At 43.3% G+C, this 25436-nt stretch overlaps 1 protein-coding gene across 2 annotated transcripts in view; it reads right to left on the bottom strand.

Annotated features, from left to right (window-relative positions):
* The window catches only part of ammecr1 (AMMECR nuclear protein 1), a 110104-nt gene that overhangs the window by 51051 nt on the left and 33617 nt on the right, over nucleotides 1-25436 (bottom strand). Inside the window, exon 2 of one of the 2 annotated variants that reach the window (XM_033030809.1) lies at nucleotides 14250-14360. The exons of the other annotated variant lie outside the window; for it this stretch is intronic. Coding sequence (XP_032886700.1) covers nucleotides 14250-14360 — 111 coding nt within the window. The remainder of the gene's footprint in view (nucleotides 1-14249; nucleotides 14361-25436) is intronic. 2 annotated transcript variants of the gene reach the window in all.

Here is a 25436-nt window from a genome sequence, read left to right as displayed (position 1 = left end):
AACCGGCCCTGCTGAGTGCCCCCCACCCCCACGGACTGTCTCCCTCGGATGGTCATGTCGCACAGACACATCTGCACTTTAGTCTGTTTGAACTGTTTTGACTATTTTACTGTTCTTTTTACAATCCATGTTCTCGGGGTATCTAAATCCAAATTTTATTAGTTATTTATGTTATGACATCGGATGGAATCTGCATACCAAATCTCGTTGCGCTTATGTGCAATGACAATAAAATATATTGTTATTATTATTATTATACTAAACACGGGAGTACAGTCTTATTCACTTTGTTCCGCAACACCACTGACTGGTGGCTTATCAACATGTGAACCACCAATATGCTCAAGGCATTTAAAAAGATTTTAGTTTAGTTTAAAGATAAACAATTTGTAATATTTTTTAAACTGAGATTTAGTTTAGACACAGAAAACACACACACACACACGCGCACGCGCACGCACACCAGGGCAAGCGGGGGGAGTGCTGTCTGAAATTCACACGGTGCAAAGCCAAGGTCATACAGTAAGGTTAAGAGGACTAGCACAGTGTTCGGTAAACCCTTTAAAAGAGGGGGGCAGGGGGAGAAGGAGTGCAGACACTTTTAAGAAACCACACAACTTTTAATAAGCCAGAGATACACAGCTGTGAAGTTCGGCAGACATTTAACATTACCGGTCGGTTATCCTTGGTTCTGAAAACTACTGCTTACGGTTTTCTTCCCCATGAGCCAATTAAAATGCCCGGTCAGCAAAGGCGATTAACTAAAACTACCTACTACTACCTCGACTACCCACAACTACATGGCGACCCCAACACCACTGCACCTACCACTACAGGATTATCAATTTTCTCCATGGCGACCAATTTTTGGTCGCAGAAAAAATTTCAACATGTTGAAAAATTTGTGGCGACCATACTGAGGCCGCGACTAGTTCCCAGAATGCGGGAACTCCTCGCGACCATGAAGGGGACTCACCAGAGACCACCAGCGAACATGTGGCGAGCGCAGAGTCTCCTGCACTCGCTTAAAAAGTCGCCTAAGTGGGACAAGCCCATTAGATTTAGCTCTTAGGGCTAAAGGAATCAAGGGATATGAGGAAAAGGCAGTAACGGGGTACTGATTTTTGATGATCAGCCGAAATCATATTGAATGGTGGTGCTGGCTCAAAGGGCCAAATGGCTTACTTCTGCACCTATTTTTCTATGTTTCGATGACAAGCTATATTAAAAAGCAGGTTTCCTCGCACTTAAGACATTATAATTTGATGGGAAAGAAAATTGTAGTAGTTCAAAGCAGATATTCCCAATGCTCACAAGGTCTCTGATGGAAGTGGTTCTCATTTTTAAAGAGCTGAGGATTTCAGACAAAGTGCTGGAGAACTCAGCGGGTCAACCAGCATCTTTTTAGTTTAGTTTAGAGATTCAGCGTGGAAACAGGCCCTTCGGCCCACCGAGTCTGCACCGACTTGCGATCCCCGCACATTAGCACTATCCTACACACATTGGGGACAATTTACAATTTTACTAAGCCAATTAACCTACAAACCTGTCTGTCTTTGGAGTGTTGGAGGAAACCGGGAGCACCTCCGGAATAAACCCACGCAGGTCACAGGGGGAACGTACAGACAGCATCTGTAGTCAGGATGGAGCTCGGGTCTCTGGCGCTGTAAGGCAACACCTCGCACCGTGCAGCCTCTCTGGAGAACAATGGTAGGAGGCGTTTCTTGTATCCACAAATATTTCAACGATGTTTTGAAAGTTAAGGATTAAGCTACAATGGATGGGGAATGACCATTTACTTTAGTGTGGAGCAGATGGCAATAGGGTGATGTGAAATGGTCGAATAGAGACTAAGGGAGAGGCTTAAGAGATTTTATTTTCCACAAATGCAGAATGCTGGAACATGCAATTACTCCACAGAAATTTAACAATTACAGTTCACTTGTTTTCTTTGCTTGTATCAGAACTGGCCATTTTATAATGTTATTCATTTGTAACATGTTTTATCCTGTGCACTCACTGCCCAATCTGCTGGCCTATAGTTCAGACCAGCATTTTGCAGCTTTATGCATCCCTTTGTATCCTCTGACTGCCTTCATAAATCTATCAATAGCTTATCGCCGTGCCAACCTTAGCTCACCTCTTTGCAGATAGATATTCCTCCTGTCCGACCCATCCTTCTCCAAAAAGGAACAAACTTATTTGCCCTTTCTCGGTTCTGATGAAGCGTCTTTGACCCAAAACATTAACTGTTTCTCTCGTCACAGATGCGGCCTGACCTGCTGAGTGTTTCCAGCGCTGATTTTGCAGCGTTTGCAACTTTAATGTTAATTTTTAAGTACACATTAAACGCCGGCTTGGTTCGCATCTAAAGAATAAAAGTGAAACTACATAAACATTGACCCATTTTTTAAAAAATCCAAAAAAATTTAAAGTTTGAAAAATTTAAGGAGTAAGATTTCATAAGTAGTGGTTTGAAGGATGCAATAAACCTTATGCACCCTTTCACCTTCCCTGTTTTAGTAATTCAAAGTTATTTTTTTTCATCTTTGAAAGCTTCTAACCTATGCAAAATTTTGTCCCTTTGGTTAAGCCAATCCTTTCCTTTTGTTGGGAAGGGAATTTGCGACTGCAGATGCGATGCCTGGTGACAAGAGGCGAGAAATGCAGTCCCAGACCAGAACTGTCACCCGAGTAAAGCCACATCCATTGTATCAAAATGCTGACATGACAGTAAAAAGACCCTTGTTCCTATAATACATTTCATGACCTCAGCATGGTCCCAATGCTTTAGAAATAGAGACATTCAATGACAAAAGCATTTACTATAATTGTAAAAGCACAAATAATATTCATGGATGTTCATAGGTTAGGAAGAACTCCTTGGAGAAACTTTTTTTTTTTTTTAAAGACCTATAAGAATTTTCTATGATAGACAATAGACAATAGGTGCAGGAGTAGGCCATTTGGCCCTTCGAGCCAGCACCACCATTCAATATGATCATGGCTGATATGGACATTACTGCCCATCTCCAATTATTTTTGAGAATTTATTGATAAAACACTGAACCAAAACATTCCTTCTGATAAAGGTACTTCCACATTGGAATTGGATAGAAGGTTTACATTACACAGGATATAGACTGAGTGACAATGAAAGAACAGTGGCACATTTTAAATGAAGATACGGGTTTATTATTGCCATGTGTATGTAGCGATAGTGAAAAACTTCTTGTTATCCAGTCAAATCATTCTGAGTATAGTCAAACATTACGTAAGCACAGCACACAATGAAAAGATAAAAATGCCTGTGTGAATATAGTTTAAGAAAAAACTGGAGATGCTGGAAAATCGAAGGTTGACAAAAATGCTGGAGAAACTCAGCAGGTGAGGCAGCATCTATGGAGCGAAGGAAATAGGCAATGTTTCGGGCCAAAACCCTTCTTCAAACTCACTGAAGAAGGGTTTTTGGGCCGAAACGTTGCCTATTTCCTGCGCTCTATAGATGCTGCCTCACCCGCTGAGTTTCTCCAGCATTTTTGTCTACCTGTGTGAATATAGTGTTAGTTTATTACATTACAGTTAGAGAAAGTGCAGGTGACAAAAAAAGTGCTGGGTCCACAATGAGGTAGCTTGGGAGATTAGGACTACGCTTTACGTTGTGTATTTCAGACTCTTGTGACCTTCAGTAGTCTGATGACAGCAGGGAAGCAGCTGTTCTTGAATTTGGTGGTATGTGCTTTCGAGCTTTGGCAATGTTCTGGATTTTACAGGAGAGGGAAGAGGAAATGACCAAGGTGAAAATGGTCTTTGATTATTTTGGCTGCTTTCTCGAAGCATCACACGGGAGGGCTGGTCACCAACGCAATATTCCACCTCTCCACCAATTCCAATATTGCTCGCCAGTTGGGGGGGGGGGGGGGGGGTTTCTTTTGTGCTAGTACGGGTGTTACGGGCTGAAGGTACTGGTTTCCAGAGGGCTAGTATAGACATTGTGGGCCGAATGGATTATTGGGCTGGCAGCCAACTGTTGCAACGATTTTAAAAGCCAAGCCAAGGCAAACAATTAGGCTGCAGCCACCTGACAACCAAAATTCATTTTGTAAACACAAACTTTTTAAAAAGGTGAGGCAAACAATTGGGCAGCAGCCACCTGACAACCAAAATTCATTTTGTGAACACAAACTTTAAAAAAAGGCGAGGCAAACAATTGGGCAGCAGCCACCTTACAGCCGCATCGAGGCGACTCACCGTGGAGTAGAAGTGCAGTCAGTGTTATTCGCAGCTCAGAGAGCCGTGATCCACTCGCTTCCTGGGTCTGACAGAGACTGAGTGAGGGCCTACACTTCCGGGTTTTATAGTCCCTCCTCCCTGCCGCCAGCGGGGGCAGCAGAGAGAATGGTGATTTTTTAAAAAACATTAATATATCTCTGATTTTTCATCGATGGGTCCCGGAAGGCAGAGGGGGGATCTGATCGAGGTGGCCAAAAATGACGACCGTAGGTGGCGGCGTTCTCTCGGAAATCGCAGCACAGTGGGCCAAAAGCGGTCAAGATCAGACTTTTAGTTATATAGATGGAGGTGGGGGTGTGCTGTGGCAGGAGTCTGGGGGGTGTGATGGCCGGGCTACATCCACAACTCCCTGCATTTTCTTGCAGTCTTGGGCAAGAAATGTTTCCTAACCAATCTCTGACTCAACCTGATACAAGGAGCCTGTAGGAGTTGGTAAGAATCGTTGGGAGAATTTCCTTAGTCATCTGAGGGAGTAGAGGCACTGGTGCGTTATCTTGGCTGTGGCTTCAGTGTGGTTGGGCCATAATAAATTGTTGGTGAAATGTATGCCTTGGAACTTGGATGTTCTCGACCACCTTCACTTTGGTATCCCCGGGCCGAGTACTCCACCACGTTTGCTCAAGTCAATAACCTACATCTTCACTGTGCTGAAGGTGGTGTGAGAGCTGGATAAGAAACTGCACATGATGCAGTGTTAGTTTGCTTGGTGTCTCAATTCTCCTTTATGCCCACGGTTGCAAGTTTGGAATATATTGTCAGGGCCAGCTTGCTCGGTGGCTACGCTGCATTTTATACAAGATACACAGCAGATCTGTTTTTTTGAAATACGTAGCAGAGGTTTCCTTCGAGTTGGCTATTTTAAAATTGGGGCTCTTTGTCTTCGTTCAAAATGACAGCCATCGCCTTGTTGAAAATAAAAGGATATTGCAGAGCATAAGGTTGATGTGGAGCCACGCGCAACTGCAGAGGCTAGTACCTTGAACCAACTCGGTAATAAGGAAGTCAAATACAATGCTATCATTTATTTTGAGAGGGCTAAAAACAAAACAGTGATGTAATGTTGAGGCTTTATAAGGCACTGGTCTAACCGCATTTGGAGTACTGTGAACAGTTTTGGGCCCCATATCTGAAGAATGATGTGCTGGTGTTGGAGAGGGTCCAGAGGAGGTTTATGAGAATGATCCCAGGAATGAGTGGGTTAACATATGATGAGACTTTGATGGCTCTGGGCCTGTACTCGCTGGAGTTTAGAAGGATAAGCGGGGGACTTAATTGAAATTTACTGAATAGTGAAAGGCCTGGATAGAGTGAACGTGGAGAGGATGTTTCCACTAGTGGGAGAGTCTAGGATCAGAGGCTATAGCCTCAGAATAAAAGGATGTGTCTTTAGAAAGGACATGAGGATGAATTTCTTTAGTCAGAGGGGGGTGAATCTGTGGAGTCAATGGATATTTTAAAGGTGGAGATTGACAGATTTTAAGAATAAGGGGAATTTAGAACGGAGATGTGGAAACACTTTTTCCACACAAAGAGTTGTGAGTCTGTGGAATTCTCTGCCTCAGAGGCCGGTGGAGGCCAGTTCTCTGGAAACTTTCAAGAGAGAGCTAGATAGGGCTCTTAAAGATAGCGGAGTCAGGGAATATGGGGAGAAGGCAGGAATGGGGTACTGATTGGGGATGATCAGCCATGATCACATCGAATGACGGTGCTGACTCAAAGGGTCGAACGGCCTTCTCCTGCACCTATTGTCTTGATTGGTAAGGGTGTCAGGGATTATGGGGAGCAGGCAGGAGAATGAGGTTGAGAAGGAAAGATAGATCAGCCATGATTGAATGGCAGAGATGGGCTTAAATGGCCTAATTCTGCTCCTAGAACTTATGAAACGCGACCAGGCGGCATCTGTCGAGGGAATGGATAGACAACATTTTGGCTCAGGATCCTTTGTCAGAATGATGTTTCTTGTTTCTTGGTCTCTTGGTCCTCCAAAATATTCCAAATTGAATTTAAACTGGATGTGTGTTTTCAATGCATAGCTTGGCAATGAAACAACCTAGAAACTTGAAATTCGGCATGCAAGTCATGTTTAGCATAATAGCCCTGTCCCACGGTACGAGTGCATTCCAAGAGCACTCCCGAGTTTAAAAAAAATCAAACTCGTGGTAATTGAATTGAATTGAATCCTTTATTTGTCATTCAGACCTTTTGGTCTGAACGAAATGTCGTTGCCTGCAGCCATACATGTAATAATAAACAACACACAATAAACACAAATTAACATCCACCACAGTGAGTTCACCAAGCACCTCCTCACTGTGATGGAGGCAAAAGTCTTAGGGTTGCTGTCTCTTCCCCCCTCTTCTCCCTCTGCACTGAGGCGATACCCCACCGGGCGATGGTAAGTCAGTCCCACGGTTCAAGCTCCGCGGCCCGGGGGTGGTCGAAGCTGCCGCCCTCCAGTCCAGCGGACGCAGTTGTTGCCACGGGAGCTCCGGAAAACAGGCATCAACCTGTGACCCGCGAGCTACCGACGATGTCATCCACTGGCCCGCGGCCGAGCCCCGGATTCAGGTCGCCGCCGCCAGAACGCCACCTCAGCCACCGGAGCACCGTCTCCGCCCCGCACCGGGCCGCCCACACGGGAGCGTCTCAGCCCCGCACCGGGCCGCCCTCACGGGAGCGTCTCAGCCCCGCACCGGGCCGCCCCCACGGGAGCGCCTTGCAGCCGGGAGCCAGGCCATCCTCACGGGAGCACCTTCCAGCCGGGAGCCGGGCCGCCCACACGGGAGCGCCTTCCAGCCGGGAGCCGGGCCGTCCACACGGGAGCGCCTTCCAGCCCCGCACCGGGCCGCCCACACGGGAGCACCTTCCAGCCGGGAGCCGGGCCGCCCTCACAGGAGTGCCTCAGCCCCGCGCCGTCCACCCTCACCGGAGCGCCGAGTCGTGCCGCTGCCCGAACGCCACCGCAGCTCGAAGACGGCCAGCCTCGCGTTGGTAAGTCCTGGCTGGCTCTACCTCCGGATCCTCGAGGTCGGTCGCAGGTTGGAGGCCGCCAGCTCCGCCATTAGGCCTCAGCTCAGACGGGGACGAGAAGGGGGATACGACAAGAAAGTCGCATTCCCCTGGAGGGAGAGACAGAAAGCCCTGTTTCCCCCCCCCCCCCCCCCCCACACACACACACATAACACTACCTAATAACCAAACGTTTAACTGATCAAGACAAAAAAAAACAACACAAAAAAGTAAAAACAGACAGACTGCAGGCGAGCCGCAGCCGTTTCACAGCGCCGCCACTTCCGGTCAATAAAAGCACGGAGAATTAACGTAATGGGTACGTCGGAGCTCGGGGACGTCTCTTAGCTGCTCGTAACGCTAACGGCAGGTACTCGGGAAGACTCGCTAACGGCAGGTAAGCTCGGGAAGACTCGTGAAGATTTTTCAACATGTTGAAAAATGTCCACGAGAGCCCCGAGTACCGATGGGCGGCCATTACCGTAAATCTCTGAGTTCGAATCAGGGCAAACTCGGGAGAGCTCTTGGAATGAACTCGTACCGTGGGACAGGGCTTTAAGGATGAGCACTACACTTCCAGTTGTCCTTAACATCACAGGAGGCCATCTGTAGTCCAAAGGAGATCCAATTTTAATTTACCCCCCCCCCCCCACCCACGTTGAAAATTGATGCGTTTTCTTCTGATCTACTTGAAGCACAAAGAAAATTGAAATTTTGCACTTCAAGTTTCTGCAGAAGATTGACTTTGATTTATACCAGTTATACGAATATATCCGAGAGAAAGAGCCAAGTCAGTAATAGACCGGAAGAAATACTACAGAGATCGTTCCCAACGACAAATGAAAAATATTTAATTGGATGTTTCTAGTGGAAATGGAAAAAATGTTCCTTATTAATTTACTTTTGGTTAAAATTCAAAGACAAAACTCCCCCCTGGCAGTGGCATCATCGGGCATTGCTTCAACACTTTCCATGGGGGGGGGGGGGGGGGGGGGGGGGGGGGGGGGGGGGGGGGGATATCCAGCTTTAAAACACCCTAAAATTTTGACAAATTGAGAGACTCTTGATCTGTCACATTGGCCAGGGACCTATAAAGGACAACTTATTGTCTGGTATTTAAAAAAAGGCTCACAAGGCAGCTATTGCAGCAATAGATCAAACGTTGAAAGATCTTAAACACAATAATAAAATTTAATTGGAGATGGGCACAAAAAGCTGGAGTAACTCTGGCAGCATCTCTGGAGAGAAGGAATGAGTGACGTTTCGGAGATGCTGCCTATCCCACTGAGTTACTCCAGCTTTTTGTGTCTATCTCCATTTAAGCAGTTCCTTCCTACACAATAAATTAATTGGCATTGTTACTTCAATGCTAGTTAGAGACTTTTGTCAAATGCCACTAGTAATTTCACACGGCACTAGAGCAGTTGAATTGATAGCCTGTTTTAATGCATCATAATTGGGAAATGATAAGCACTTGAAAACAAAAATGCATGTGCAATTGACAGGCAATCCATCCGACTCAACAGGAATTAATTTGATGAAAAATATTGGCCAAATTATTACACCCCGTGACGCAAGCTGTTTGGCCAATTGTCACTCAACACTATTTAAATTACGAAGTGTTGTATGAAAGAGCAAATTTAGCACCAAAAAAATGACAGTGCAGTCCGCGAATAAAGACCTTCGTTTAAAGACTCCTATTGAACCCGCACAATATAAAACTCTTGACATGGTGACAGACATTGATGAAACTATACTTGTTGAAGTTTTAAAATCTCTGTCACAAAGTGCTGTGCCATCAGATAATATTGATAAGGAGATAGAAACATAGAAAATAGGTGCAGGAGTAGGCCATTCGGCCCTTCGAGCCTGCACCGCCATTCAATATGATCATGGCTGATCATCCAACTCAGTATCCTGTACCTGCCTTCTCTCCATACCCCCTAATCCATTTAGCCACAAGGGCCACATCTAACTCCCTCTTAAATATAGCCAATGAACTGGCCTCAACTACCTTTTGTGGCAGAGAATTCCAGAGATTCACCACTGTGTGAAAAATGTTTTCCTCATCTCGGTCCTAAAAGATTTCCCCTTTATCCTTAAACTGTGACCCCTTGTTCTGGACTTCCCCAACATCGGGAACAATCTTCCTGCATCTAGCCTGTCCAACCCCTTAAGAATGTTGTAAGTTTCTATAAGAAGATAATCAGATAATAAGGAGCTTCAATCAGACCACTCATGCATTTGATTCCACCAATACTATGTCACAGCATCAGATTAATATCTATTGTCATATGTGAGGCAACAGTAATTGGTTAGGAGTGTGAGGGGGGGGGGGGTAAATAAATCAATAGTGCTTTATCGTCACATGTGCAAAGCAGAATGAAATTCTTTGAGTTGCCAGATCTGGCGCCATTTGCAAAGTCTGGTCTGCACGCTAGGTCTCACCGAGTGGCACCCGATACAGGCGAGCCCCTGGATGGTTCAGTGTCCCGATGTTCCTATTCTCACCTGGCCACCTTTGTGCTCTGGGAGACTTCAAGAGTGGCCTCAAGGGTGCGGTAGGCAAGACCCTGGTTCACTTTCCTACCAGCCTTGCTCCTCGAGACTGTCGTCGCCAGTTCCCTCCACTTCAGTACTCCGGAGGGACGAGCACCGAGGCTTCCCCTCTACATGCCGCGGCCCACCGGGTCTTCCCGAATCTTCTCTGCGGCCCACTTTGTCTTCCGACCGGCTGAGGCGTGCCTGTGGTCGGGTGTGGCCAGGGCTTCCCTTCATCCTTCAGACCCAATATCCCATCTGACCTACCTTTTGAATTCAAACAACTTTTGTTCCTCGATCAACATAATTTTGCAAGGAGCATTAAAGGAGGAAAAATAACATGCAAGGAGAAACAAGGAACAGCAGATGCTGGTTTACAATAAAAAGTGTTGAGTAATTCAGAGCATTGGGCAGATGACAGGGCTATCACTTAACATTTTTCTCTGATGCCAGCCGGGCAACAATATCTTTTGGCATAACTGGTGAATCCATATGTCTTGAATACTTTTTTGATTATCTGTATCACCGGGCAACTGTTAATTTCGAGCCCTGCAGAATTGAAGACAAATGTGGGTCCCTTGCGATCGGAGACAGGTGAATTTATAATGGGGAAACAAGGAAATGGCAGAGCAGTTAAACAAGTAGTTGACAGTAGTTGATCAAATAGAGAGATCAGGGGTTTGTGGAAATTAGATGTAAACATATACTGAAAGTAATCTTGCTATACCACTGTGAAAGCAAGCTAGTGTCAATGGCCAAATTCAAAGAAATGTTCTCATTTAATTTTTTAAAAAGCTAATTTTAATGATCTGCTATAAACCGGAAAATTATTACCATAAGCACCAAATCAACTACAAAAAAGAGATATTTATTTCAATCGCAGAACTGAAGGATTGCAAAAAAATTGTGTATATACGAGTTGACATGCAAGCAAGCACATGATGATTCACAAAACATCTGCATTCCAAGAATAAAGGCTTTCTGTAACTCATGGTACAGAATCTGATTCTCTTTGATACACTTCCACAAAGTTTTCTCATGGCTAAACAATGTACAAGATTTCAGGTTATTCAAGTCACATTCATCTGTTTGGCATATTTGCAAATCAAGAAGCAAAATTCTGCTCAAATTCTGCTTACAACTAGAACATATCACGGCACTGGAACAGGCCCTTGGGCGTCAAACAAGGTGCCAAGACCAACTCTTATCTGCCGGCACATAATACCCCTCTCCACATCAATGTGTCGATCCAAAAGTCTCTTAAATTGAAATTTACTTTTCTACCATGCACTATTCAAGCTATCTGTGCACCAAAAAGCATCATATGAAGAGCATGCATTTGCATACCAATACCATTTTATAACAAGAAATATGCAACACATAATGAGTTCAGACCAGTCCCTCAAACAAAAAAGCCTAAATTCAGTTTTGCTTGGGTAGCTTACAATCCTTGGGTTTTGCTTGGGTAGCTGACAAGTGTGAACTTTCAATTCACAAATTTTAGGTAACTTATAGAAACACCTCCCAACCCTTTCCCCTCCATCTTCCCCCTCCCCTCCCCCCCTCAAAAAAAACAATCAGTTAACTAATTCCACAGTTTGCAACTATATATGCCTGTTGGATTCACATCCGTCTCGAGCTTATCAGGGAACCTCCATGTCCGAGGTCATCAGTTGTTGGCCCTGATTTATCCTGTTTTTCCTTCATATTTTCCCCCCACTTTCCCTGCTCCTATCAGTCTGTGAAGGGCCCCAACCATAAACCATCTATCCATTTTCTCCAGAGATGCTGCCTGATCAGCTGAGTTACTCCTGCATTTTGTGTCTATCTTTGGTATAAACCAGCATCTGCAGTTCCATTTTATTACAATACGATGGAACTTTATTTATCCCAGGAGGGAAATTGATCTGCCAACAGTGATAAAAAACACAAGTTACATGAAACATGAAATTAAAGTGAAGAGTGGAAAGGATTGGGGGTGTGCAAAGATTGGGGAGGTGGGGGGGAGTCGGTCTCCATTCTAATTTTTGTTTAGTTTCGAGATGCAGCATTGAAACTGGCCCTTCAGCACTCCGAGGTCAAAGGTCAAAAACGTTATTTGACATTTGTGCTTACACACATAAGAACTCTTGTGCGGTTGTTCAGAGAGTCAAGTCAAGTACTCTAACATGACTAATCACATTCTTTAGAAATATAGATTCCATCATGTAACAGGATATTTTCCCATTTTTAAGCATTTATTATCCTTGGCATGTATGTGAAACTATCACACCCAGACTTCAATGATAACAACTAATTTCCTTAAGAGATGATGTTGGGATACTTCAATGAATACGCAATTCAAAGAAATCCCATTTTCATCTCAATTTATGGACCCCTAATAGATGCCTAATGACCTCTGCAACCAATTTAACTCGTCATTAGGTACTTGGAACAAATATCTTGTTCTTATCTGGTGAAATAGTATATTTCAGTAACAAGGGCAAATATGATTAAATAATCTATCATACATCACGGCAACCAACCTTTTGACCCGACTCATCCATGCCGACCCAAGACGGCCCATCTAAGCTAGTCCCGTTTACAGTGCCTGGTCCTATTCTATCAATTGGATATTAATGAAGCAAAACCACTCAAGTTTTTAAAAATATTTGTAATATATGAATTTTCTTCTACATGTTCTCAAAACAAAAAAACGGTTGCTTTGGGGTCAATTTGGTGCTGAAGCTAATTCCTCAAATAAATTGTGCTGGCATTCAGCCGCATCCAGCTAGGCACGTTTCTGTGGCTGGGCTCCAGGTGCAGAGCAATGGTGGAACCTTGTCACACTGGAAATCCACAGGATAATCCAGAGGAATCTGCCTCTCCCACTCCATGCAAATCAGACCAGCACCAGACACTATTGCTAGGCCTATAAAATCGAAAAATGCCTCCGCCTTTCAAAAACTGTGTTTTGCCATTCCGTGGCCAGCTTCAGTTGTATGTCACCCAAGCCTGACTATACTTTGATGAAAAACTCGTCAGTGGCTAGGCACTCTGCTTCTTGTCCAGGTGTGGTCTCACTAGGGCCCTATACAACTGCAGAAGGACCTCTTTGCTCCTATACTCAACTCCTCTTGTTATGAAGGCCAACTTGTCATTCACTTGCTTCACTGCCTGCTATATCTGCATGCTTACTTTCATTGACTGATGAACAAGGACCTCCCAGATCCCATGGTACTTCCCCTTTTCCCTGTAAGAAATACATGCAAGAAATATGAACAACTCCGACCTCCTGTCTTTATTCCAAGAAAGGTTTGGCAATAGACTGCACCTTGAAAGCAGTCACAAGGAACTGCAGATACTGGAATATTGAGCAAACACAAAGTGCTGGAGGAACTCAGCAGGTCAGGCAGCATCTGTGGAGGGAGTGGACAAGCGTTTCTGACTGGGACCCTTTTTCAGACTGGACAGGCGACATCAGTTGTCAGTCTGAAGGGCCCTGACCAGAAATGATGTCTGTTCATTCCCTTAAGAAATGAATATTAGAAAAATCATGCATGAACACAGCAGCATGTTCAACACGCTAATTGATCTATATCCTACGTGGAAATAATCTTGGCATTCACATTAGGTAAATTCCTCTAAAGTCTTGTTTGCACTCTAGTGATGGATCCAACCAATCAAACACTTCTGCTAATAAATAATCAGGCTGATCAATTAGCTTCCTTTCCGAACTACGTTTTAGATACATGCCTTTCCTTCGTGGGCGAAGATACCTACTGAATTATGCACTTTTAAAGAACAACGCAGCTAGAATTTCAGTACTATAATTGTCCTACCGAAAATCTTAAGTGAACTCCAACTGTGAAGAGCCGTTGGCAAAAAAAACCACAACCATTTGCATTCATGCCAACCAATTATAGGCAGCAGAGTGGCACAGCTAGAGTTACTGCCACACAGCATCTGAGACCCGGGTTCGATCCCGACTACAGGTGCTGTCTGTACAGAGCTTGTACGTTCTCCCTGTGACCGCGTGGGTTTTCTCTGGGTGCTCCGGTTTCCTCCCCTATTCCAAAGACGTACATATTTGTGGGTTAATTGGCTTCAGTAAAATTGTACGTTTCCCCGGTGTGTAGGATAGTGCTAATGTACGGGGTGATCGCTGGTCAGCGCAGACTAGGTGGGCCGAAGGGCCAGTTTCCACGCTGTATCTCTAAAGGAAATTAGGCTCAAAATTCCCAAGTAGCAGAAACCTGCCGGATATTAATATGTTAAATATCACTTGGAATACCTAAATGATCAACTATCAGAGTAATTTCCTTTGAAACACAATGCAGAAAATAGTTTTGAACCAATGAACCGTTTGAAAACACTCATGTCGCAATAATACAGAAAGAATGCAAGAAAAACTCTGCAGAACTCACCTGGTAAGCGTGTACTCCCTGAGTCCTGAATGCAAGTTCATGGCTGAAAATGTACCTATGCATCCTCGCAACCGTTTATCACGGCCAATCTTCCACGTCACAAATAATGGGCTGCAAAATAAATTGAGGCCATAAGCACTACGATAATAAATACTATCTGAACAAATTGTTATCCGTGAAGCAGAAAATCTATTTGCTTTTCTGCCCACTGTCAGAATAAAATTTTGAAGTAGGAATGGATAATGATGCCACTTTTTCATAAAGATTTTATAATACACATTTAAAATTCAACATAAAAGTTATACATATTCAATGCAGTTACTTTATATTTTAAGGGAGAACGTAGAAGAGGCAGCTGGAATTGAGTTATCTTAAAGTGTTTTAAAATTGGGAAGCTTAGAAAGTGTAGATAAAAGCAGGCCATAAAATATTAATGATAATGCACACAATAATGACATCTGCCAAGCGGCTTGAATCACAGACACACAATAGCAAATGTGAAACATTTTATGACCAACCACAATGGAAATTTACAAACTCATTAAAACTGGCGAATGGGACACACATTTGGGAACAGTTCGAAGGTGTTAATTTTAAGCAGATGTGTATAGCGATCACAGATAGCTGTTCAGAATAATCCGTGTAGTATTAGTGGGAGATTTTAACTTCCCTAATATTGACTGGGTTACACACAGTGTAAAGAATTTGGGTGGAGTTGAATTTGTTAAACAAGTCCAAGAAAGCTTTCTTAATCAATCTAAAAGGCCCACTAGTGAGGCACAATAATTGACTCTTTGGGAATGAGTTAGGGCAAGTGACTGCAGTTTCAGTTGGGGAGCACTTTGTCACCAGTGACCATAATTCTATTAGTTTCGAATAGTTATGGAGAAAAATAAGAGTGATCAAAGTGTACAAGGCTGGCCAGTTTCGGGAATGGTGGTTGACAACAGAGTTTGAGGCTCTGGTCAGGAGAAAGGAGTCATATATCAGGTCCAGGCAGATGGGATCGAGCAAATCGCTCTACGAGTACAGGTGTAGGTGTATACAAGAGAACAATGAGGGCATGAGAGGGATCTGGCAGACAAGGTAGACAAAATTTCGAAGAGATTCCATAGGTGTATTGAGTGTAAAAACGTGGCCAGGGAGAAGAAAGATATCCTTATAAATCAAGATGGTTCCCAATGAGTGGAGTCACAGGAGACAGGTCATCTTTAAAATAACATTTATCATGTTTTACCAAATAACCAAAGAGTTAATGGCTGTCTAAAAATGCATTCATGCGAATACATGGTAGACAAAAGTGCAGGAGAAACTCAGCGGGTGCAGCAGCATCTATGGAGCGAAGGAAATAGGCAACGTTTCGGCCCGAAACGTTGCCTATTTCCTTCGCTCTATAGAGGCTGCTGCACCCGCTGAGTTTCTCCAGCACTTTTGTCTACCTTCAATTTTCCAGCATCTGCAGTTCCTTCTTAAATACATCCCCAGTTATCAGGAGAGGCAGAGGAGGCTAGGGAATTATTCCTTGGAGAGCAGGAGACTGACCCCTTTTGAGGTGTAAAATCATGAGGGGAATAGATACGGTGAATGCACTGTATTTTTCCCGGGGGAGGGCAAACAACAAGAGTGCACAGGTTTAAAGTGAGAGGGGGAAGATTTAATAGGAAGCTGAGGGGCAACTTCTTCCACTTGTAGGGGGGTGGGTATATGGAACGAGCTGTCAGAGATTATGGTCAAGGGATATGGGCCTAAATAGGATCTTAGATGGGCATCTTGGTTGGGATGGGTGAGTTGGACTGAAGGCCAGTTTAGAAGTCACTTCAAAATCAAACAATATTAAAATTTTCTTGGCGTGGCATCATGTGGCTGATGCAACCAACGGCAATGCAGAGGTAAATAATAGATTTTGACTTCAACTGTGCACAATGAAATGATTAATCCTAATGTATACAGTATTCAGTTGTCTGATTATTTCAATTATCATTAGTTTCAATTAAGCATTCGTTTTATATCTTGCTCAAACGAGTTATCACACTACAGGGTTTTAGAGCAGATGACACCAATAAGGCATTACGATCCATCTGAGAATGCATGGCATGGCTGATGATTACAGCGGTGAAATAAGCTTCCACAAAACACCTCATCATGGATGTCCTGGATACTAAAAGAATTTCCACCTCGGAGTGGGATTGCTATAAATGTTGACAACTAGATTGTATAAAACTTCACATTTTCTGAGGGCAACAAAAGCCATTCAGTCCATTAAGACTATGTCGGTTCTCAGAGCTAATGAATTCCCCACTTATTTCCCCAAGCCCTATTCTCTCACACATGCCTATTAGCTTCTTGCCTGGTAACCAAACCTATCCAAATCCCTTGACAGGCTTTCGGTTCCCACAATTTGTCGACCTACCTATCTTTGTATGACCACCAAGTCTAGTTGCAGTACCTACACACTGACCCGTCATCCAAGCTATCAATAAAAATAAAATTAAAATTAAAACATATAAATAAAATCGAGGTCCCAGTCCTGATTTTTGTGCCAACCAACAAACTGCCGGTGCCAATCCATAAATGACCCATTTATCCCAACTCCATTTTCTGATAATTGGTTATGAAACCCATTGTCACACACATGTCTATTGACACTCTGCTGATTCTTCTACCACACATACAGCAGGGATAATTTCGAGTAACCAATTGTTCCTGGGCAGTTTAGGGAACTGTGGTTGACAAGAGAGTCAAAAGCAGTCATTTAGAAGGATGGGGGGGGGGGGGGGCACTTCAATAAAACTTCCTGAATCGTGAAAGGCTTGGATCGAGTGGATGTGGAGAGGATGTTTCCACTCGTGGGAGAGTTTAGGTCACAGAATTAAAGAGCGTTCCTTTGCGAAGGAGTTGAGGATGAATTTCTTTAGTCACAGGCTGGTGAAACTTGTGGAATTCTTTGCCAAGGCTGTGGAGGCTAAGTCATTGGATATTTTTAAGGCAGGGATAGATAGATTCTTGATTAGTACAAGTGTCAGAGGTTATGGAGAGAAGACAGGAGAAGAGGGTTAGGAGGGAGAGATAGGTCAGCCATGATTTAATGGGCCAATGGCCTAATTTTACTCCTACCACCTATGATCTTATGACCTTGCGACTCAAACAATCATCTGCTGTTTTTGATTTGGCAGCTATTCCTGGGACTAGTGTTTACATTTCTCTTCGAGTTAAATGACATGTTTTATTCTACTTAAAAATTGGAAAGTAAAGAAATGCTTAAACCTGAAGAGCATAAAATGATGCTATTCTTTGCCTATGTATTGCATGCATCATTTTATGCTCTTCAGGTTTAAGCATTTCTTTACTTTCCAATTTTTAAGTAGAATAAAACATGTCATTTAACTCGAAGAGAAATGTAAACACTAGTCCCAGGAATAGCTGCCAAATCAAAAACAGCAGGATATTCAACACTGTGGAATTCAAAGAAGCCACTTATTTATTTTATTTGGCAATGCTGGAAATAGTGTGAAAGAAAAGTGACCCATCAACGGATGTGGTTGTCTGAATAAATCAAAGCGGCTGAACCCTGGGAACATTTTATCTTGATATCACAATACACGGAGGAAATTTTGTGCAGAATTCCAGTTTGAGGAATTCCTAACCAAGTAAGTCAAATCTAATTAACAAATGCAAAAGTTTGAGAAATTCAATCTCACAAAGCAGTCACTTTCAGCCTAATATCAATTGAAAGCAGAGTTTGGGCCGCTACCTATATAACAAAACTAGTTTATTTTTTTCTGTTTCTGAGCTGATCATCCAAGTTTAGAATTCTGAACGGCAAGTTGCCACATTCCCAATGAACCTGAAATAGTTAAATGCTTTTAAATATATAAAAGATACATAGTGGAATACTTGACTAGGTTGTAGCTTATATTTCATCTCAAGCAGGCCTTCTCCAATGGATTGATAAGAGAGAGAGAGAGACAAGCCCAGGCTTGCCTCAGGTTGATGTATATTGAGACAATGACCGGTGCCATTGAAATGTGTCTACCAATTGATAAGAGGGACAAGCTCAGACTCGTCATGTAGTGACGTGTATTGACTGAATCTTGTGACCATGATTAATAGCTTTGGAATGTGATTAAGTGACACACAGTATAAAAACACCATGCAAAACTTTGTTCATTGAAATGGTAGAACGGGCAAGTCAAGTGTCTGTAGCTTACTTGACTGGTGTATCCCCATCACTTCCACCGGCTGATGATCAGTAAAGCTCGAGTTGGTGTACCTAACGTTTTTGTGAGTTGTCTGTTTATTAAGAAGTGAACCTTATCAAACCAGTTAGACAGATGGTGTAGAGAGATTCCCAGACCCATTATCCACCCCACCCTTGACTACACCTATGTTCCATCCACATCTTCTCTTCTTGCACTCACCCAAATTCATATACCACCAAAACACAAATATATTTGAACTAATTTTTTTCATTCACATTTAGTCAACTACTTGACTGACAATTTCAAGCATAAATATGATTTTAATCACTTCTTCCCCCATCATCCAGTTTGCGACATTTTACCGAGTGGTTTTTCACACCTAAAACTAGACTTCTGATGCAGTAGAGTATCTCCAATTATCCTGGAATGTATTATTATGTAGCATTAGTAATGTGAAGCAAGATAAAACATTGGGAAGATGTGAATGCAACAAAAAGAAAGACAAGAGAACAATCCAATTAATCAATCCACATCCCAATTAGTGAATTGTGACCATACTTCATTCTTACAAAATGATTCTATTTGCTCAACTCCCATTTGGCCAATACATCCTCAGATGCATCACTCAAGCAAATGTAGAGAATATTTGCACAAATGTTATTGTTCCATTTTGGGACATATGATAATAAAACACTCTTGATTCCATTTCATTATTTTGCTGTTGTCCTACCTCCAAGAAGGGCCTTTTTTTTTCTTCTATTTACCTAACAATCTCCAGTCGTCTTTACTTCCACAGTCAGCTTGGATTTATTCAGGAAAGACACAAATAACTGCAGATGCAGTTTACAAAAAAAGACAAAGTGCTGGAGTAGCTTATCAAGTCAGGCAGCAGCATTTCTGGAGAACGTGACATGGTGAGCCAGGATCCTCCCTCAGATATTGTGGTGGTGGTGGTGATGATGATTGAAGAGGCAGGAGGAGGAAAACTAGAAGAGCTAGGGGTCGGACAAACCTTGGCAAGAGATAGGTGGATAGAGGTGAGGGGTTTATGATAGGTAGATGGTTGGACAAAAACCAGAGATGAAAAGCAACAAAAAGTATGAGATGAGGATAGGAGGTGCGAATAATGAAGCCAGAGAAAGGAATGTGGGGAGAAATGGTTGCACATTCAGTTAGGGAACAGGAAAGTGAGCGGGTGGGGAGGGAGGTCTTGTTTATGGGCGAGTTATCAATTGGAGAATTCAATGATCATACCATTAGGTTGTAAGCTACCTAAGCAAAATACGAGGTGCTGTTCCTCCAATAGACAATAGGTGCAGGAGTAGGCCATTCGGCCCTTTGAGCCAGCACCGCCATTCAATGTGATCATGGCTGATCATCCCCAATCAGTACCCCGTTCCTGCCTTCTCCCCATATCCCCTGACTCCTCTATCTTCAAGAGCCCTATCTAGCTCTCTCCTGAAAATATCCAGACAACCGGCCTCCACCGCCCTCTGAGGCAGACAATTCCAGTCTCACAACTCTCTGTGAGAAACGTTTGTGTGCGGACGCACTCTGGCAATGGAGCATGCCCACGATGGAACAGGATGGGGAGATAAAATGGTTAGCGACTGGAAGATCCAGCAGACCTTGGTGGATTCGGCACAAGTGTTCGGAAAAGCGGCCCCCTAATCTTTGCTTAATTCCTACAGTCCCAGAAGGCAGGCTCTAAAGGACTGAGGCTCTGGTGATAGTAATTAATCCCTGTCTGCCCGATCCCAATGCTCAGGCTGTATTAGTTTAGTTAATTCATGAATGCTTGTCTTAAAACCCCAATTTAATTTACTGAAGCTACTTTTTTTGCAATTCATTTGCACTTTGCTCTAAAATGTTTTACACAAGCAGCGGGAGAATTTGGCAAGTATTGGGCTGGAAGTGATTAAAGACAAAGCAGTAAAAAGCTACATAAGGAGGGATAAAATAAAAGTGTGTGTGTGGATTAAAAGCAAGATGCATACATTACTTTTCCAAAAAGAAATTAAGTGAATACAGAGCCAAAGTTCATGTAACAATATCAGTAAATCTCAGGGAGACAAAAATGCTGGAGAAACTCAGCAGGTGAGGCTGAAGGTAGACAAAAACGCTGGAGAAACTCAGCGGGTCAGATCAGGTGGGGAAATGAAAAACTAGGGCAGAATTAAAGTGAGAGGATGGCAGGGAATGGAAGAACAGAATTCAGTTCCCAGTTGCAGTTATACTGGTGTATAATAGCTCTCATTTATATTTAAATAATTGAGAAGTTAATTAGAAGCGAAGCTCCATGTGGTGTCACACGTTTATTTGCAATGTAAGAGGAAGATGGAGGTGAAGCAAAACACATCGCACACAGTCATCGCTGTTAGAAAGGCAGAATTGAGGTGACAAATAAACATTCAAATGGAAATTACCAAAACTGATAGGAATTGCCATAGGAAAGGCTGAAGTGTGACCAACATGTCTCAACTTTTTTTCCAAGATTACAACTATGTGCAGCAAGATTTAAAAAATATAATAAGAACATGGTTTTCCACATTTGAGGAATAGAATGAATTTTGAACATTAAAACATAAAAGCTAAAACAAAATGCTGCAAATGCTACATTTGCTATGCTAAATTTGCAAATGCTAAATTTAACACCAAATTACAGGAAATAGCACTTTTAAGGAGCTATTTCATATAGACATAGTTATTGCTTCCCCCCCCCCCCCCCCCAATTCATTACAAGGACAGAGTTCCCCTTGTCCTCACCTTCCACCCCATCAGCCGTCGCATACAGCATGCAATCCTCCAACGTTTTCGCCACCTCCAACAGGATCCCACTGCTGGCCACGTCTTCTACCTCCAACCCTTTCTGCTTCCCGCAGAGACTCGGCCCTTCCCACCCAAACCACCCTTCCCCAGGTACTTTCCCCTGCAACCGCAGGAGATGCAACACCTGTCCCTTTACCTCCCCCTCGACTGTCTTTCAAGGTGAGGCAGAGGTTCACTTGCACCTCCTCCAACCTCATCTGCTGTATCCGCTGATCTAGGTGTCAACTCCTGTACATCGGGAGACCAAGTGCAGGCTCAGCGATCGTTTCGCTGAACACCTCCGCTCAGTCCGCCTTAAGCTACCTGATCTCCCGGTTGCTCAGCACTTTAACACCCCCTCCCATTCCCAATCTGACCTTTCTGTCCTGGGCCTCCTCCATTGGCAGAGTGAGGCCCAGCACAAATTGGAGGAACAGCATCTCATATTTCGCTCGGGCAGCTTACACCCCCAGCAGTATGAACATTGACTTCTCTAACTTCAAATAGTCATTGCTTTCCCTCTCCCTCCATCCCCTCCCAGTTCTCCCACCAGTTTTACTATCTCCGACTACATTCTATCTCAGTCCCGCCCACTCCCCTGACATCAGACTGAAGAAGGGTCTCGACAACTCGACGGCCGGCAGAGTGCGAGTCGACTGCGAGTGGGCAGCGAACAAATGACTGCGAGTCGGGAGGGAGTGCATTTTCAGATAAGGCGATTTTTGACACCACGAGGTAAATCTCTATGAGAGTATGTAAAAATTTCACCTTTAGCGCGTCGTGTTTTCGAGGAGATGTGAATCACAGACAAACAAAAACACACATACAAATACATCCACATCCAAGATAATTATAGATAAGATAAGACAGAACAGCAAATGCTACTTTAAAACAAAGACAGACACAATATGCTGGAGTAACTGAGCGGAGCAGGCAGCATATCTGGAGAAAATGGATAGGCTATGTTTCAGGCCGGTACCCTTCTTCAGAATAATTATGATGTCATTTTAAGCTTATTTCTTAGGCTCCCTTGGCTGACCATGGGTGTCTCCAGGGTGCTATTCCCTATATGGAGAACGCCTATGCGTGACTTTGTTTAACGTGGGGAGACTAGTGCACAGACAGCCACCACACGGTCCTTGACAGATCTGGGTCAGGATCCAGTGGCATGGAATCCAAGACAACCAGAGACCTTTCTCTGCTGCAACCTTCATCCGCCTTCCCTGCCGTTGTGACGCTCCACTAAGGTCAGCCATTGTCCTCCGCCTGTTCCACCGTCGAGGTCTTGGTTGCATTGCTCTTTGTCAGAGACCTCCCCCTTGACCTTACTGCCATGGGTGGCCCTACCAGGAGCATAGCTCCAGGCGGCATCGCTCTCAGGATCTCAGGTCCGCACAAGCTTCTCCACCACGACAAGGTGACAATCCACAAAGCTTATTATAATGTCACTAACTTCAGAACACAGCAGTTTTCTCTGGGAAATTCAGCAATGTTCTCCAAATGGGGCAAAAGGAATCTTCATTTAAAATTGGGGAATGAACTGCATACCTAAATCTTTCCTTGCCCCACTCACACAAGAGATCATGCGAGAACTAGAGTATTTGGTTATGGGAGGGTGGCAGTCAGCCAATAAAATCTATGCCAGCTCGATGCTGGACGATGCTCTGTGCCAGTTCCGCAACTCTGCTCACATCCTGATTTAGTTTGCAAATATTTAGCCAATTCCTTCTGAAGATTACAACTAAATTACTATCCCATGTCCTCAAGCAATGCACTCTGAATCCTAACCGTTTTGAACAGTTATTACTCATGCCAGTGTCCTTGGTTGATCAACCGTTCTATTCATGGATAGACAAAAAATGCTGGAGAAACTCAACAGGTGAGGCAGCATCTATGGAGAGAAGGAAATGGCGACGTTTCGGTTCTCGGCCCTTCCTTCTCTCCATAGATTCTGCCTCACCCGCTGAGGTTTTCCAGAATTTTTCGTCTACCTTCGATTTTTTAACCGACATCTGCAGTTAAACACTTCTATTCATGGGGGCAGTTTGTGCGTGGACCACACGGTGGTGCAGCGGTAGGAGTTCTGCCTTATAGCGCCAGAGGCCCAGATTCGATCCTGATTACGTATACTATCTGTACGGAGTTCGCACGTTCTCCCTGTGACCACGCGGGTTTATCCCGGGTGCTCCGGTTTCCTCCCACATTCCGAAGACGTACAAGTTTGTAGATTAATTGGCTTGGGTAACATTACAAATTGTCCCTAATGTGCAAGATAGTGCTGGTCGTTGCGGACTCGGTGGGCCAAATAGCCCGCTTCCGTGCTGTACCTCTAAAGTTTTTCCTCTATTTACTACAGCCAATCCACTTTGATCAAATATTTACTGCTACAAGGGAAACAACCCTAAATTAGGAAAATGATCCAGCTACAATTCTTCATGCCCAGTAAATCTGTTCACCCAACCATGATTTCTTCCCAAAGCATATGGTTGCCTATTTCTCAGACTTTAGCATTGAAGAAACTGCCCTTTAAGGACGTCACGGTGGCGCAGCGGTAGAGTTGCTGCCTTACAGCACCAGAGACCCGGGTTTGATCCTGACTACGGGTGCTGTCTGTACGAAGTTTGTACATTCTCCCCGTGAACGTGTGGGTGCTCTGGTTTCCTCCCACACTCCAAAGACATACAGGTTTGTAGGTTAATTGGCTTAGTATAAATATAAAATTGTCCCTAGTGTGTGTGTGGGGTAGTGTTAATGTGTGGGGATCACTGGTCGACCCGGACTCGGCGGGCCGAAGGGCCTGTTTCCGCGCTGTATCTCTAAACTAAACTAAAAGAGCAGCAGACTAATCTTTCTTGGAAAACAGCCAGATCATTTTCATTACGTATCTGCACACATTAAGTGCTGGAACATATACTGGACAACCCATAAATACATTCCCTGGACACTCCTAAAATAGAGGAAGAAACATTACCACAAACAAGGATCTTTGCTATGACATACAGAACAATATCAACACACTTGGAATATTAAAGCTGAATCATCGGTCTATGAATACGACAACTGTATCACAGGCAATAATCTCATCTATTCATCTCTTTTGTACGTCTATATATATATATATATTTTGAGACATTTTAACGTTTTATACTCCATTAAATATAGAAATGGCCTACAAAGATCAACAGCCTCAGCTACAATAAAAGAAAAAGGTCGAACACAAAACTGTTGTTCCCAATTAAAATTGTATTATCTTTGCTTAGTGATTTAATAGCGAATACTTGTTGCACAGTAAAGCCTAATATAGCAGAAACTTCAAATTTAAAAGAAAATAAACTATATTCCTGATTATATTGAAACACTATGAATAGGGTCTCAAGGACAAACTGCACTATTAATACCAATAAATAATGAATATTCACTATTATTCAACGAATGCAGGTTTCAGATTCAGTAAATTACCATGGGAAACTTTCTCTTATGCAATCCAAATGATAATTAACAAGTAGAAGCAAAGAGAAAGTATATGTTTGCATTATGCAAGAACATTTTCAATGATGCAACTGTAAAGAGACATTGAAAGCACACTTGAGAACGAGAATGTAAAGAGATGCTGCAATAAAGTAAATTTTCTAAAAAATGTACAATTTGGTCATCATTCAAATACTAGCATTAAAAGACACGCCATCCCAAAATATTAATACTGCCGGAATTGACTACCATTAAAAGGTGTTTTATTGGACAATTTCAGTCCTAATAACGTGAATAATACACTTCAAAGTAAAATACTAATACCAACTTAACAGGCCACCCAAGTGATTGCATTAATCAGTATAAATGCTAAACAAAAACTAATCTAGGGAGTTAGCATCTGACAATGACCTGTTGCGCTGGTAGGTAAACTGTAGCAGATCAAGTTAGGGAGGTCATGTTGCAGTTGTATAAGACGTTGTTGAGGCCACGCTTAGAGTATTGTGTTCAGTTTTGGGCACCATGTTATAGAAAAGATGTTATCAAGCTGGAAAGGGTACAGAGAAGATTTACGAGAATGGTGCCAGGACTAGAGGGTCTGAACTATGGAGGTTGAGTAGGCTGGGTCTCTATTTCTTGGAGCGCAGGAGATGAGGGGTGATCTTATGGGGGTGTATAAAATCATGAGAGGAATAGATCGGCTAGATGCACA

The sequence above is a fragment of the Amblyraja radiata genome, chromosome 12, assembly GCF_010909765.2.
Source record: "Amblyraja radiata isolate CabotCenter1 chromosome 12, sAmbRad1.1.pri, whole genome shotgun sequence".
In the NCBI taxonomy this organism is placed as follows: Eukaryota; Metazoa; Chordata; class Chondrichthyes; order Rajiformes; family Rajidae; genus Amblyraja; species Amblyraja radiata.
Note: the sequence above shows the minus strand (reverse complement) of the source record. Positions and strands in the feature narration are given on the sequence as shown.